The 12,662-nt window shown below is 48.3% G+C and overlaps 1 protein-coding gene across 1 annotated transcript; it reads left to right on the forward strand.

Annotated features, from left to right (window-relative positions):
- On the forward strand, nt 10,848-11,246 carry LOC109835269 (ribonuclease Y-like). The gene has a single exon (XM_020403250.1). The coding sequence runs from the start codon at nt 10,848-10,850 to the stop codon at nt 11,244-11,246; it is 399 nt and encodes a 132-aa protein (XP_020258839.1).

Consider the following 12,662-nt stretch of genomic DNA (forward strand, 5'->3'; position numbering starts at 1 on the left):
TTTTCGTTTGTGAAAACTACCTGTTTTTGAAAAATGCTTAGAAAACCTGTTTTTTTATGAAAGTGAAAGTTGATATAGAACTTGTAAATATGCATATATGTATTGTGCATGTATTATATGTATATAATGAAGTATGAAAGAGCTGTAAACATGAGATAAAAGATATTGTAACAACGTTTGATGAAAAATCATTTATATGATAGAAAACGTCAAAAATCGTGTTAAGTGTACATATATTGAGCTTAGATATAATCATACAATATATGTATGTAAACCAAACATATACCTAGGTAAAACCACACATATGAACTTGAATCTTTAACGCTTGATTGACGTGTGTTGAGATACCTGAAAAGAAAAACATAAACACAAAAACTAGAGAATATATTAGCGATAAATTGTTTGACAAATCATCATCAAAACTATAGGGTCAACAATTTCTATTTCCCACGACGTGAAGGGAATGAGCACAGTACTCCAAGCCCATCAAGCAGCCGTCCACAGTACGAATGATCAGTCAAACCCATGCAATTGCCAAACTCACTTGCATGCTTGACTCACCCGCACGACTTAAGATCATCCAAGTGACTAAAATTTGCCTGCTTACTCGACTTGCCTGCACGAGTCAAGAGCTGAATTTGCCCGCGATAGACGAACTCGCTAAATTCGCCAGAGTACCTAGCGGCCGCAATATCACGTATAGGGATGGGCCTTCCCACTTCCCATGATGTGAAGGGAAGGAGCATAGTACTCCGAGCCCATCAAGCGGCCGTCCACAATGCGAGCGACTAGTCGAATCCACGATGTCGCTACACTCGCCTGCACACTTGACTCACCTGCACGAGTTAAGTTTACTTAAGAGCCGAATTCGCCTGCGATCGGTAAACTCACCAGACTCGCTAGAGTACCTGGCGACCAAACCATCATGTACAGGGATGGGCCTTCCTATTTACCACGACGTGAAGGGGAGGAGTATAGTGCTCTGAGCCCATCACGCGGCCGCTCACGGTACAAGTGAGAAGCATAGTATCTCCCAATAGTACATCGTCACATCCCATGATTCAAGAGAGTGATCATGCCGTCTCTCCTCTATTTAAGAGCCTCTCCTGGCTACAAGAAGGAGGTTCATAGTTAATTGATTAATCCAATCAGTTAGTCGAACCAGTAGCTCTCAACTCTTGACTGAGTTGACGACAGCCTTTTTGCATGGTCTTTGCACTATAGCATCTTCCCCTAACTTCGGGCCCTGACCGCCACCGAACTCGAAAACCCGAACTCGACCAACATGAGCTTCTACTACATACCGAAGCTCACTAGCAACCTAGATCAAATCATCCAAGGGAAGCAGACTCGGTGTGAGAACCGAGCGAGGCATCCTATCGCTACCAAAGTCCTCACGTTAAACAAGGAGGGCCTACCCTCCGCTTCTGTTGTAATTTCAATTCATTAGTTTGTAATAAACTATTATTATCAATACAAATGATACCCCTATTTTGGGAAATCAAAATTTTCACCTATAAAGACATCGATATATTCCTGTATGAAGGATATAAGGTCTTCCTTCTCCTGGGGAGGTAAGCTATCACTGATAAATACAGATTTGGGACTTGCCTCATCTCCCATATTTATTTGGAGTACTTTGTCCTCTGTGGGTGGTTCACGTTGTTCAAAGCGACCACTCCACTGGGCACTGACGTGGTGATCCCATGCTTCATCATAAAGTGGAATCTGTTCATCCTCTTGGATTTCAGTGGTATCGACTGTAGCCATGTTGACCGTGAATTCTTTAAATAGAGCCCCGATGCTGACATCTGAATCCCAAGTCTAGGATGTCGACGATTGGTCATTTGATCTATCATCGTCGAATATTTCGCTAAAATTATAGTATAACTCCGAGGAAGAGGAGGAGTAACCTAGCCCTCTTCAATTTTTGCTATAGTAATTGTCAAGCTTTCCTTTGGGGACATAGGTAGGTCGAAGGGGTGTTTTTCGGCCTTTGTTGCTATAGTAATTGTCAAGCTTTCCTTTGGGGACATAGGTAGGTCGAAGGGGTGTTTTTCGGCCTTTGCCGTATTTCAAACCTTCTTGGCGGATGAATTCATAACCCATCCTCTCCATCATGCATTTTACGATGAGGCTATAACATGAGGATTGAGGAGTAGGTTCATCTTCATCTGACTCATCCCACAGTGTGTGTGTGGGTTGGTCTATCCTTCCGAAGATAATCTCTTGCTAAGAAACATTCCGGGTGGGTATGACAAAGACTGCTTGCAAGGACTCGATCATCTGCTTGTTCATGACAAACATCGAGTGCACTGGCAAGTGTAAAGAAGAAGTATAGTACAATCCTGAGATCAAGTCGCTAAACTCATCATCAACAGATTCTACACTAGACAACAAGTAAGCAAGATGAGGTTCTTCGTTTAGGGTAAGTCCATCCACCTTGTTAGCGTCGGTTATAGCAAGGCCTTCATAGCCGATTACAATGGGTTCAATGTCATTTAGGACAAGACCATCGTTGCACTCAGACTCACTATCAGCCTCATTACCGTTGCCCCCTTCCTCGACCAGTGGTTTGTTCCCCAGTTCTGTGTCTTGGTAGAGTAGGGAGTCGGTGAAGTAGTTTTCAACTCCTTTGAAGGGATGTTTATCCATAACTACTGTTTTCACCTGGTCATAATCATCCACATATTTTAAGCATTAGTGTAATGTAGATGGGACTATCTTGCTGCCATGGATCCATGGTCGGCCTAATAGCATGTTGTATGAGGGTTCTGCGTCGATTACATAGCAGGTCACCTTAGTTTTCATGTCACCCAATCGGCATTTGAGACGAATCTTCTCAAGCGGCCGGGTTCTAGTGGCGTTGAAGCCAAAGATTGTGGTGGTTGTCAAAGACAACCACTTTTGAGGCACCCCCAAGTGCTTGATGAGATTCAGGGGGACAATGCTCAGTACAGACCCTGGATCTACCTGGATTCTGTCTACCCTCGAAGAGCCGATGTATCCTGTGAAGTACAGGGGTCGGTCATGAGACGTGCTTTTGATGAGCATATCCTCTAGAGTGAAAGTGATACAGGGGATCTATTGTTTGGATGCCTAGAAGCATTGCGAACATCCCGTTTCTACCTCCTCTTTGGGAATGGGCAAGAAAAGTGTGGCAAAAGCTTCTAAATCAGTCAGCACCTCCCGTAGGGCTTTGCGGGTCGCCCTAGACAATCGCAGAAGCTTGTAAGCTTCTAAATCAGTCAGCACCTCCCGTAGGGCTTTGCGGGTCGCCCTAGACAATCGCAGAAGCTTGTAGACAATCGCAGAAGCTTGTACAAGGTGATCATGGCTAGAATATACTTTAGCTAGGTGAGCAGGTCGAATCGAAAGGGTTGACCACTTAAGCTCGGCCTTTCAGGACTTGGCTGAACTGTCGGTAGTAGTCCTACTAGTAGCATTGCCGAACTCTCTGTTGTTGGAGGGTAGTTCTTGACAAAGTCCTTCCTTGCTCGGGTGATCAATGCGTCTGCCTCCTCATCAGAATTGGTGAGGGTTGCTACTTCCGCTCAGTTATCATCCAGAATTACCGAAATGATATTACAAAGCTTAAACTTGCCCTTGGACTTGTTGGAAGTCCATTGCTTGTCATCGAGGAGGTAGGGTTGAACCCACATCATCTGTCCTGATGGCATGGTCTATGGTACTAAGCCTTTTCCTTGTTGATTGTGAGGGTCGTCATTGACAATCTTTAGTTCTACCTTGGGGCTTGGCACGACTCCTGCCGGTGCATAAACCTCAGGGAGACCCATTCCAAATTTAAGGGTGACCATGTTTGTAGTCACTACTTTCTATACTTTCTCCTTCTTTAGGAATCTTATGTCGTAAAGGTCCTGTAGCTTATCCTTAAGGATATAACATTTGGAGGTGTGGTGACCGACAAATCTATGGTCCGCACAGTAGCCTGGATCATCTGTTTCGTTCATGTCTTCAGGTTTCATGACTTTTGGTAGCTTAATCCTATTGATCTTGAGCAGAGTGTTGAAGGTAGCCACCACCTGGTCTTCTATGAAGTCGTATTGCCTTTGCAGGCATTATTCGAAAGGCATGGGCTTTTGCCTCTGCCCGGGCTTGGGGGCTGGAGCGGAATCGATAGCCATGATCTCCTTCCCTCTTGACCGAGGGTTTCTAGAGGTGTTTGGTTCCAAAGCCCTACTCTTAGGTTGAGGCTCTTTGACTTCCAATCTTTTGATCATGTTCTCGCCTATCTCACCTTAGCAAACATGTTCCTTCCAGGTCCAGGTTTCTACCGTGCCGATTCTGGAGAGAATGTTGATTGAGAGGTTGTTGCAACACATCTTAACTAGGGTGCTCAAGGAGACTTGGTCCCGACACTGAAGTGATCAATTCTTGAATCTCTTGATGAAATCATTGACTAAATCCATCTTTTTTTGTTTGTTCGCCAGCAAAGTGACCATCGATACTCGTATCATCATCGAAGAAACGGGCCAAGAAAAGCCTCTCCACATCAGCCCATGTTGTGATGGAGCCTGGTTCTAGTTTACGAAACCACTCAAAGGACTCTCCTCTCAGGGTACCAATGAATAGTCAGGTGAGAATGATGTCGTTTCTCGTGAGGAATCCCATCTGAGACAAGAAATAGTAGATGTTCTATGAGGGAGAACCCTTGCCATCAAACTGGACCAGGCTCATTGGTTTGAACTTTGATGGGTAGGCGACCGTGTCCTATTTGACTGGATATGGTCGAACCACCCCCAGCTCATTCATGTTTCTCTGGAGCTTCAAGGCGTCATGCTGACTCTGGAACTCATCGAACCTTTTGTCTCGAAGAGTGCTGAATGAGAGTGTCTTCCTGAGGATTTATTGGAATAATCTGAATGTGATCTGTGATTATCCTCTTCTTCAGTTGTATGAGAAGGAGTAAGCTCTCGCTCCCTATTCCTCGAGGTTCTTTGCCCGTTCCCCAAAGTTTTCTTCTTCTTCTTCTTGTTTAGAAGTTGTGCTATCTACTCTTTTAGAGAGTTGATGGTCGACTGCTGCTCCTCAAACTTCTTGGATAAGTCTTCCGAGGATTCCGCCATGTGCACCCTTACGTGCTTGTCGTAGGCTAAGCTTGAGGTCTGAGATGTTGCTGTTGCCGAGCACACCTCATCCTCATTGTCTAGATGGGCGACAAATGAGCATAATCAAATGGGATAGCTACTCCTGTTTGAAGGCGAGTGCATTGGTACACACACCCCCTCTTCGACAGGGGGCCATCTGAAACCCTGGATATATTCAAGGTCTGATGAATCCAAATGCCAGGCTTTACCTTTCCCTGCCATGTTGACTGTGGCTTTCAGGAGCTCCAAGTCACCCATGGCTCGCCTCTTCTGACGATGGCGTCTTCGGCGAGGATGTCTTGGCTCAGGAGATTGTCGAGAAAGCCTCCCGAAGACTGATGGCTTCGGCGCCTTAGCGCACTGGCAGTTGGCAAGTACCGCCTGGATGAGCCTCTCGCAATGACACTGAGGATTAGCCTCATGAATAGTGCATTTTGTGAGTCAGATGATTCCTGAGATCTCCTACGGGGTGGTGGTGGCCACCCCTAATGTTGGAAGGACTAATAGTGCAATTGCATGGAAGAGACTCGAAGGAGTCGGAATGAGAACACTTGGGAAATTTCCCAAGTGTTGACTTCATGCGACCTAGCCTTGATAGGTGAGGTTTAGAGTTCAGGAGAGCTCGAGTCGTCTATTCATTTGAGCGAGGTTCACTCGCTTGAGTTGTTTTAGTTTTGCCTTTTTGTCTAAGGCTCGGTTTTAGGTGGGCATGCTGGCCTTCACCTGTTGAGCGAGGCTTGCCTGTTGTGCGAAGCTCGCCTATTTGAGGGTGTGGCTCACCTGTTGTGCGAAGATCACCTGCTTTGGAGACATGACTTGAGGAATGAAGCCCGCCTGATTTGGTGGGCTCGCCTCACTTGCTGAGTTTGCTTGAATGGGGAATTTTGTTCATGTAGGGTTCGCCTGTATGAACAGGCTCAGCTGAATTGCCAAGTCCATCGGCTTTGGGGACTAGGCCGATTGAGCGAAGCCCGTCTAACTAGGTGGGCTCGCCTTCTTGACCTAGTCCGCCAAAACTATGAACTTTACGTTCCTGCTTACCGCTTCTCAGGCCTGAATAGTAATTCAGGCTATCATAAGAGGTGAAGACTAGGGCTACTTGGCGGGCGAGAGCTTGTTATCGCTGCAGCTTGGCTCTTTTGGAGAGGGGGGCGTTCATGTTGACGGTGAAGGTGTGGTCCACGCCGACATGCACCATAGTCTTCTCTTGCATGGGGAACCATGTGGGCTACTTGGGAACCCATCGAGCAGTCCTTTGGCTGGCTTAGTTAGTCGTCGGCTCGACTTTGGCTAGCTTTGGGGAGGTAAAACCCCTAGGTTTAGCTCGGGTAGAGCTCTCAGGTGTGGCTACCTCGACCACTTCGGATCGGGCCACACGCGTGACTCTGTAGCATTTACGTGATGCATGGCTACCAGAGGAGGAAGAAGATAAGTATTTTTCATACTTAGTTTGGTTGAACTCAATCATAAGGGACTTAACGGTCGTCACTTCCACAACTTCGTCGAACTGTGCTACCACCAATTCATCAGAATGAACGGTTTCTCCCACTATGGTCGCCAGCTTCAGTTGGGCGTAAAAATTGACTTCTCATTTAAGGGGTCGTTTGTATTTATGAGATTGGCTTATTACAAACTACAATCAGAGTTTATAATAGAGGAGAGGAATGGCCCCCTTCTTGTTTAACGTGGGTTCATTGGCAGCGGTAGGACGCCTCCCTCAGTGCTCGCGTCGAGTTTACTTCCCTTGGACGATCCGATCGAAGTTGCGGTTGGAGCCTCAGTGCGTAGTAAAGGCTCCAGAGCTATTGAGTTCGACTATACGCGAGCTTGAAAATATCAAAGCTGTGAGCTTGGAGAGAGCTACAATACAACGGTTTGCTGAGAGCTGATGAGCCTCAAATCTGAGGGTTCAGATTGAGTCTACTTCAACAATCCAAGCAAGGAGCTAGGAATGTTCTACTAAGCAAGTGAGCCCCAAGACAAGTCTCTAATTGAAGAGCCTTGTTAATAGCAATGCCAAGTCCCAACCAATCAACTACCAACCTCAGTCTCTAATTGAAGAGCCTTGAGTATGAAAATCTTTAGCCTCCTTCATGTTGGATGAAGATGGCTTTAAATAGGCAAGGGATGACATGGGTCATCCCTTGATTTGTTGGATATTACCATCAATGGGTGAAGGGCACCATGCATCGTCATCACCCAGGACGTGGAAAGTGGGTAGGTGCACTCCAACAAGCAAGCAGCCCGCTTGCATTGCTCAGGCGAACTCATAAGCTCTCTGAATGCTCAGGCAAGCTTGCAGGTGAGCTTGGTGAACAGGCGGGGTCGGATGGTGGGCCCCTCTAACGTGTGAGCTAGCGTTTGTTAGCAAGCGGAGTTCGTGCAAGTGAACTCCTTGCAGACATGCTTGGCTCATGTGGGCGAGCGAAGTATTTAGGTGAGGTTGAACTCGTACTGGCTAGTAGAATGTTTTGATGAGCTTGATTCATACGGGCGAGTCAAGCTAACAGACGATGCTTGAGCTCTGTGGGTGAGCTTAATAAACAGGCGGGATCGAGCTTTGCGGGCGTACTCAATAGTACAAGGAGTGGTTGAGTTCTGCAGACGAACTTACCAATTAGGAGTGGTTGAGATCTACGGGCGAGCTAAATAAACAAGAGAGATTGAGCTCTGTAGGCGAGCTCAATAGGAAGATGAGGTTGAGCTCTACGGGAAAGCTCAACAGACAGGAAAGCTCAATAAGGGGGCAAAGTTGACCTTTACGGGCGAGCTCAACAAACAGGCGAGGTTGAGCTCTATGGGTGAGCTCAATAAGCAGGCGGGGTTGAACTCTACAGGTGAGCTTAACAAACAATAGAGGTTGAGCTATACGGGTGAGCTCAACAAGGAGTCGATTGGGATATGTGGGCTAGCTCAATAAACAGGATATGTTTGGCTCGTACTGGCGTGCAGAACGTGTTGTCGAGCTTGCTCGTGCTTGTAGGCGAGCTTTGCTGAGATCGCTGAATGCAGACGAGCCCAAGCTATTGGTAGGCGAGGCCAGACACTTAGGCAATTTTCACAACCTACAGAGTCTTCCTCTGGCACTTTGTTGCCTTCTCCATTTGGATGCAGGCTTTCATAATAGACAAGGTTTCTTGCCCCCCCCTACCCTTAGTCGAGAGCAGGTAACAAAACTTAGCCTCTCTCTGGTTGCTCCTAGCGACTCCGACTCTATTAGGAGTCGAGAACTTTACCATCTGTTGATATGTTGAAGGAATGGCCCGTAAGAGGTAGAGGACTATTTGGCCCAAGATGACATTTATGAGCTGATTTGAGGTTCATCACCAAGAACTAGACTTAGACAGTGGACTACCGGGGGTATTCTCCGACCGTCAGGGGGAGGTGATCATCCCTTCGGGCATAAGTGAATGTTTAGTGAATCTGATGAGGGCCCCCCTACATGGATACAATAGGGACTTGTTGATGCCTATCTGGTTGAAGGCTTCGATATACAGGATGTCCACGGAACTCCCTGTGTTGACCATAATTATCTTCACTTTGAAACCGTTAATCCCGCTTGACATGACTATGTAGGGTGAAAATTTGACTCTTCCGAAGAAAGGAGTTTCGTTTGTATTTATAAGAAAGCTTATTACAAACTAACAAATCAAATGTTTACAACAGAAGCAGAGGGAAGGCCCTCTTTGTTTTGTGTGGGGACTTTAGGTGGCTATAGGACGCTTCGCTCGATGCTCGGGTCGAGTCTGCTTCCCTTGGACCGTTTGAATGAGGTTGCTGGAGAGCTTCAGTTCGCAGTAGAAGCTCGGGGCAATGGAGTTCGGGTCTGCTTAGTTCGTCGGCGATCGGAGCTCGGAACTAGGCAGCAGTGCTGTAATGCAAGGATTTGCTAACAGCTTGGTCTCAACTCTTTTTTCTCCAAGTTTTGCGACCTCTCTTCCATCGTGCTGGAAGGGATTTTTAAATGAAAGAAGGACAGCTTGACTTCTCCTTGAATTGTGGGATGTGACCACATCCTCTTCAGAGACGTCTCGCCGTTCCTCGATACCATGAACGGTCATTCCAGGGATTGTGTTCTATGTCCTGTCACCTACGATGGGAAGGCCCATTCTTGTATGTGAGGCAACAAACGACTGCTATCCGAGTGGATTTGACCAGCATTAATGAACCGCATTTATGAGTTCGCAGATCGATGAAGTGTCTGTCCGATCACTTGTACTGTGCGTGACCGCCCGGCGTGCTTTGAGCACGACGCTTTCTCCTTTCCGGTCAGGAGAGGCGGTGAAGTAGGTGTACAGTACTCGAGTGGGTCTAGCCAGCTTGCCGAGTGCCGGCGGATCCAGCTCTTGGCTCAGACATCCGAGGTGAGTCGCATTTATGAATGCTCAGGTTGACTCGACACCTGTCCAGCTCCTTCGCGCTGTGCGCACTGTGGGCGGCCGTTTGACGGTCCTGGGGTACTGTGCTCTCTCTCCCTTCGGGTCGAGAGAGATGGGAAGGTCCATCTCAGCACGTGGGGTAGTGGATACCCAGCTGTACTGACGGTTTTGGGGCTTGCTGGCGGATTCGACTCCGAACTCGGGCAGGCGAGTTGAGCGAAGAGCAAATTTCCGCCATCCTGATCGCTCCTGACTCATGCTGGCGAGTCGACCGTTAGGCGAACCTGGACTTGAGTACAGTCGACGTCTACGCGGTTTAGGTCCGTGCCAGAGAACTGGGCGTGCGAGCTCTTCTCGTAGGCAAATTTCCTGTAGACCCATAGAGGTATTTTTTACCGTCTACAAGACCCCCTTCAAAGTTTTCAGACCTGAACTGGCTTGCGTGTGGTCTGGAATACTTTGAATGAAGAAATTATTGGCGAAGCAAGTGCCTTCGATTTCTCTTAGGATTTTTAGCACATCCTCAGCTATCAACCGGTTTGATATGCCTTTACCGATTACCGTTTGAATCGGGCTAGCCATACTATTCTCCTCAGTATGATGAGTTGTCGAACAGTTTCTCTTAGGCTTAATGCTAAGATTTCTGCTCTAACCCTTAGCCATCTGGGGCGTGGGTTTCAAGCGTTTAAGCAAGGACATTCTTTTGGCTTTGTTCGTAAGAGCCAATTTTCGCGCGACTCGTGGGGTTATGCCCAGTATTTGCAGGCGAAACCCTTCCTTTTGTAGGCGGAACCGGATCTGACGGGAGATGAGCCACGTGTCTGCTGATAGAGCCTCGTGCTTCCCAGCTAAGACATTGGATCGTGGCGATCGTGACTTGACAGCACGATCTTCGTGCGTTTCGCCCTGCGACGTATCGTGGCCGTGGTTCTCGGACTCAACCGTCGGATTCAATTGCCAATCTCGGTTCCTTCGATGCACTGAGGGTGATCTGGGCCGTCGAATTTGATCGTGGCCCCGTTTCCTGTCCGTTAGGGTTTTCGCCTTTCGAGGGCAGTCGTGGCCACGTGGACAACTCCGCCCTTCTAAATCAGCCGTTTTCCTCCATTGGGAGTTACCGTGCTTTCAAATCTTGAAAGGGAACATCCAAGGAAAGAATTCCCGCTTCCTCTCACAATGGCTCCGAAATCCAAGAGGTGTAAAGTGAGGGGTGCAGCCTTATTTCCAGCGTAAGGAGGCAGTGAAAGAAGCCATTTAGCAGTTGCTTGCTCTTCGCGCGAAGAGTTCCACTCTTGTGGATCTTGCATCCGGCGAAGTCCGAGCGGTGGTGCAAGAGCGGGATCGCCGTCTGAATGAAACTATGTCACTAGAGGCGAGATTGTCGGAGGAGTTGGAGCATGCCAAAGCTGAAAATGAACGGATGGTCCTTGAGCGACAGAAGGCTGACAACCGCGTTTCTCGCTTGTCTTCGGAGGTAGAGACTCTGAAGCAGGTCATAGCCAAGGCGCGGGCCTCATTGGCTATTCAAGAGAAGGCTCGTGAGCAGGCGGTCAAAGAGTTGGAGAACATTGAATCTCGCCAGCAGCTGACTGCCAATTCAGTGGAGGAAAAGGAGCGAGCCCATAAGGAAGCCAAAGAGACCGTTCAAGACTTGGCCTCGCGTACGGATGAAGATCTTCGCCGAGAGATTCTAAGGAGGCTTGAACTTCGCCATGCCGAAGAACTTCGTGAGGCGGAGCTGCGGTTAAAATCTCTGTAATTCGCTTTTAATTTTCTGTTTGTAATAGGACTTATTTTTCATGAATGAAATTATCCCTTTTGTTTTTGGCCTATTATCACTTGTGTGCGTGTGCCATTTTCGTAACCATGCATTGGTCAGAATTTGGCCGCAAGAGGACCTCAACTGCAGCGGGATTATCATCGATTGGTTTGCGCTGTAGGTTTATTTCAACTGCAGGCGAATTCGGCCCGCAGGCGGATTTGCAAATGCTAATGGCGATCCTGACTCCGATCGGGTTACGCTTTTAGCGGGCCACGTGTTAATCCACGTGTACGCCGGTTAAGGAGACGTGGGATAGCCGCCTCGCATTAAATGCGAGGTAGTGGGCCTCTTCGTTCCCCACGTCCGATTTGAGCCGTTTGTTGAAGATCGTGCTCAAGGAACTGCCAGATCTTGTCCGTCCAGATCCGATCCGTTCGGTCTTGCTCTCTAGCTGCTTTAATCCTGAACGGTCTAATCAAGTACTGAGTAACCGCCTAGGACTCTTAGGGTATTTAACACCCTAACTCTTCCTCGAGAGGGCCTATCGTCCTCCTCAGAGTAAACCCGAACTTCTTCTTCCTCATACTCCCAATGGCGCCGAAGGTGAAGAGAGTCGTTTCCAAGAAAAGGAAAGAGCCTGGTTCTTCAGGTGCTGCCGAAGCCGTCGCGGCTGAAGGTATGTTCTTGCTTCGACTTTCGTGTGAGTTTAGTAGGTGTTCCTCCCCCAACTGTTCCCTGTATCGCTTGTTGCGTCTTACAGGTCGAGAGGAGGTGCCGGCTGCCGAGGAGCATGCGGCCGATCCCATTCTGATTTCAGACGACGAATCTGAAGGCCGTGCGAACTCCGCTGCTCCGGATCCCGCTCCCCAGCCGGGAGCCGAACCTTGCCTCGAAATTCCTCCCATCACGGCGCTCGCTCCAGGCCAGAGCTTTGTTCCCTCCGAGTCTCAACCATGGCAGGCCCGTATTGAAGAGTTCGAAGGTGCTGTAAGGCAGGCAATTTCCCTCGTCGAACTCGGTATGGGTAGCTTTGACAGCTTCAGGCAGTCCCTCTATGATCGCGTGGCCGATTTACGGCGATCAGGTGAAAAACCGTCTCGCTACCCGTTGCGTGCGTGAACTCCGTCTCTTGGAGCCACGCATGATGGTGCTAGAGGACTTGCTACGGGGAGGTCCGGAGGCTAAAATGGCATCCTGTCTAGCTCACTTCAGGCGTCAGGAAGCCCTGGAACAGGAAATCCGCTCCAAAGAGATAGCGGATTCGGAGTCTGCGGCTAACTTTTGGGTGAGTCAACAACGTTTGCTAGAGGAGCAAGTCATTGACCTCAACCATACTATGGTTCGCCTGAGGGCCGAGTTGGGACAGGCGGAGGCGAAGTGGAAGGGGCTCCAATCCGACGTTATTAAGGTGCC

The sequence above is a fragment of the Asparagus officinalis genome, chromosome 3 (genome assembly GCF_001876935.1).
Source record: "Asparagus officinalis chromosome 3, Aspof.V1, whole genome shotgun sequence".
Classification (NCBI taxonomy): Eukaryota; Viridiplantae; Streptophyta; class Magnoliopsida; order Asparagales; family Asparagaceae; genus Asparagus; species Asparagus officinalis.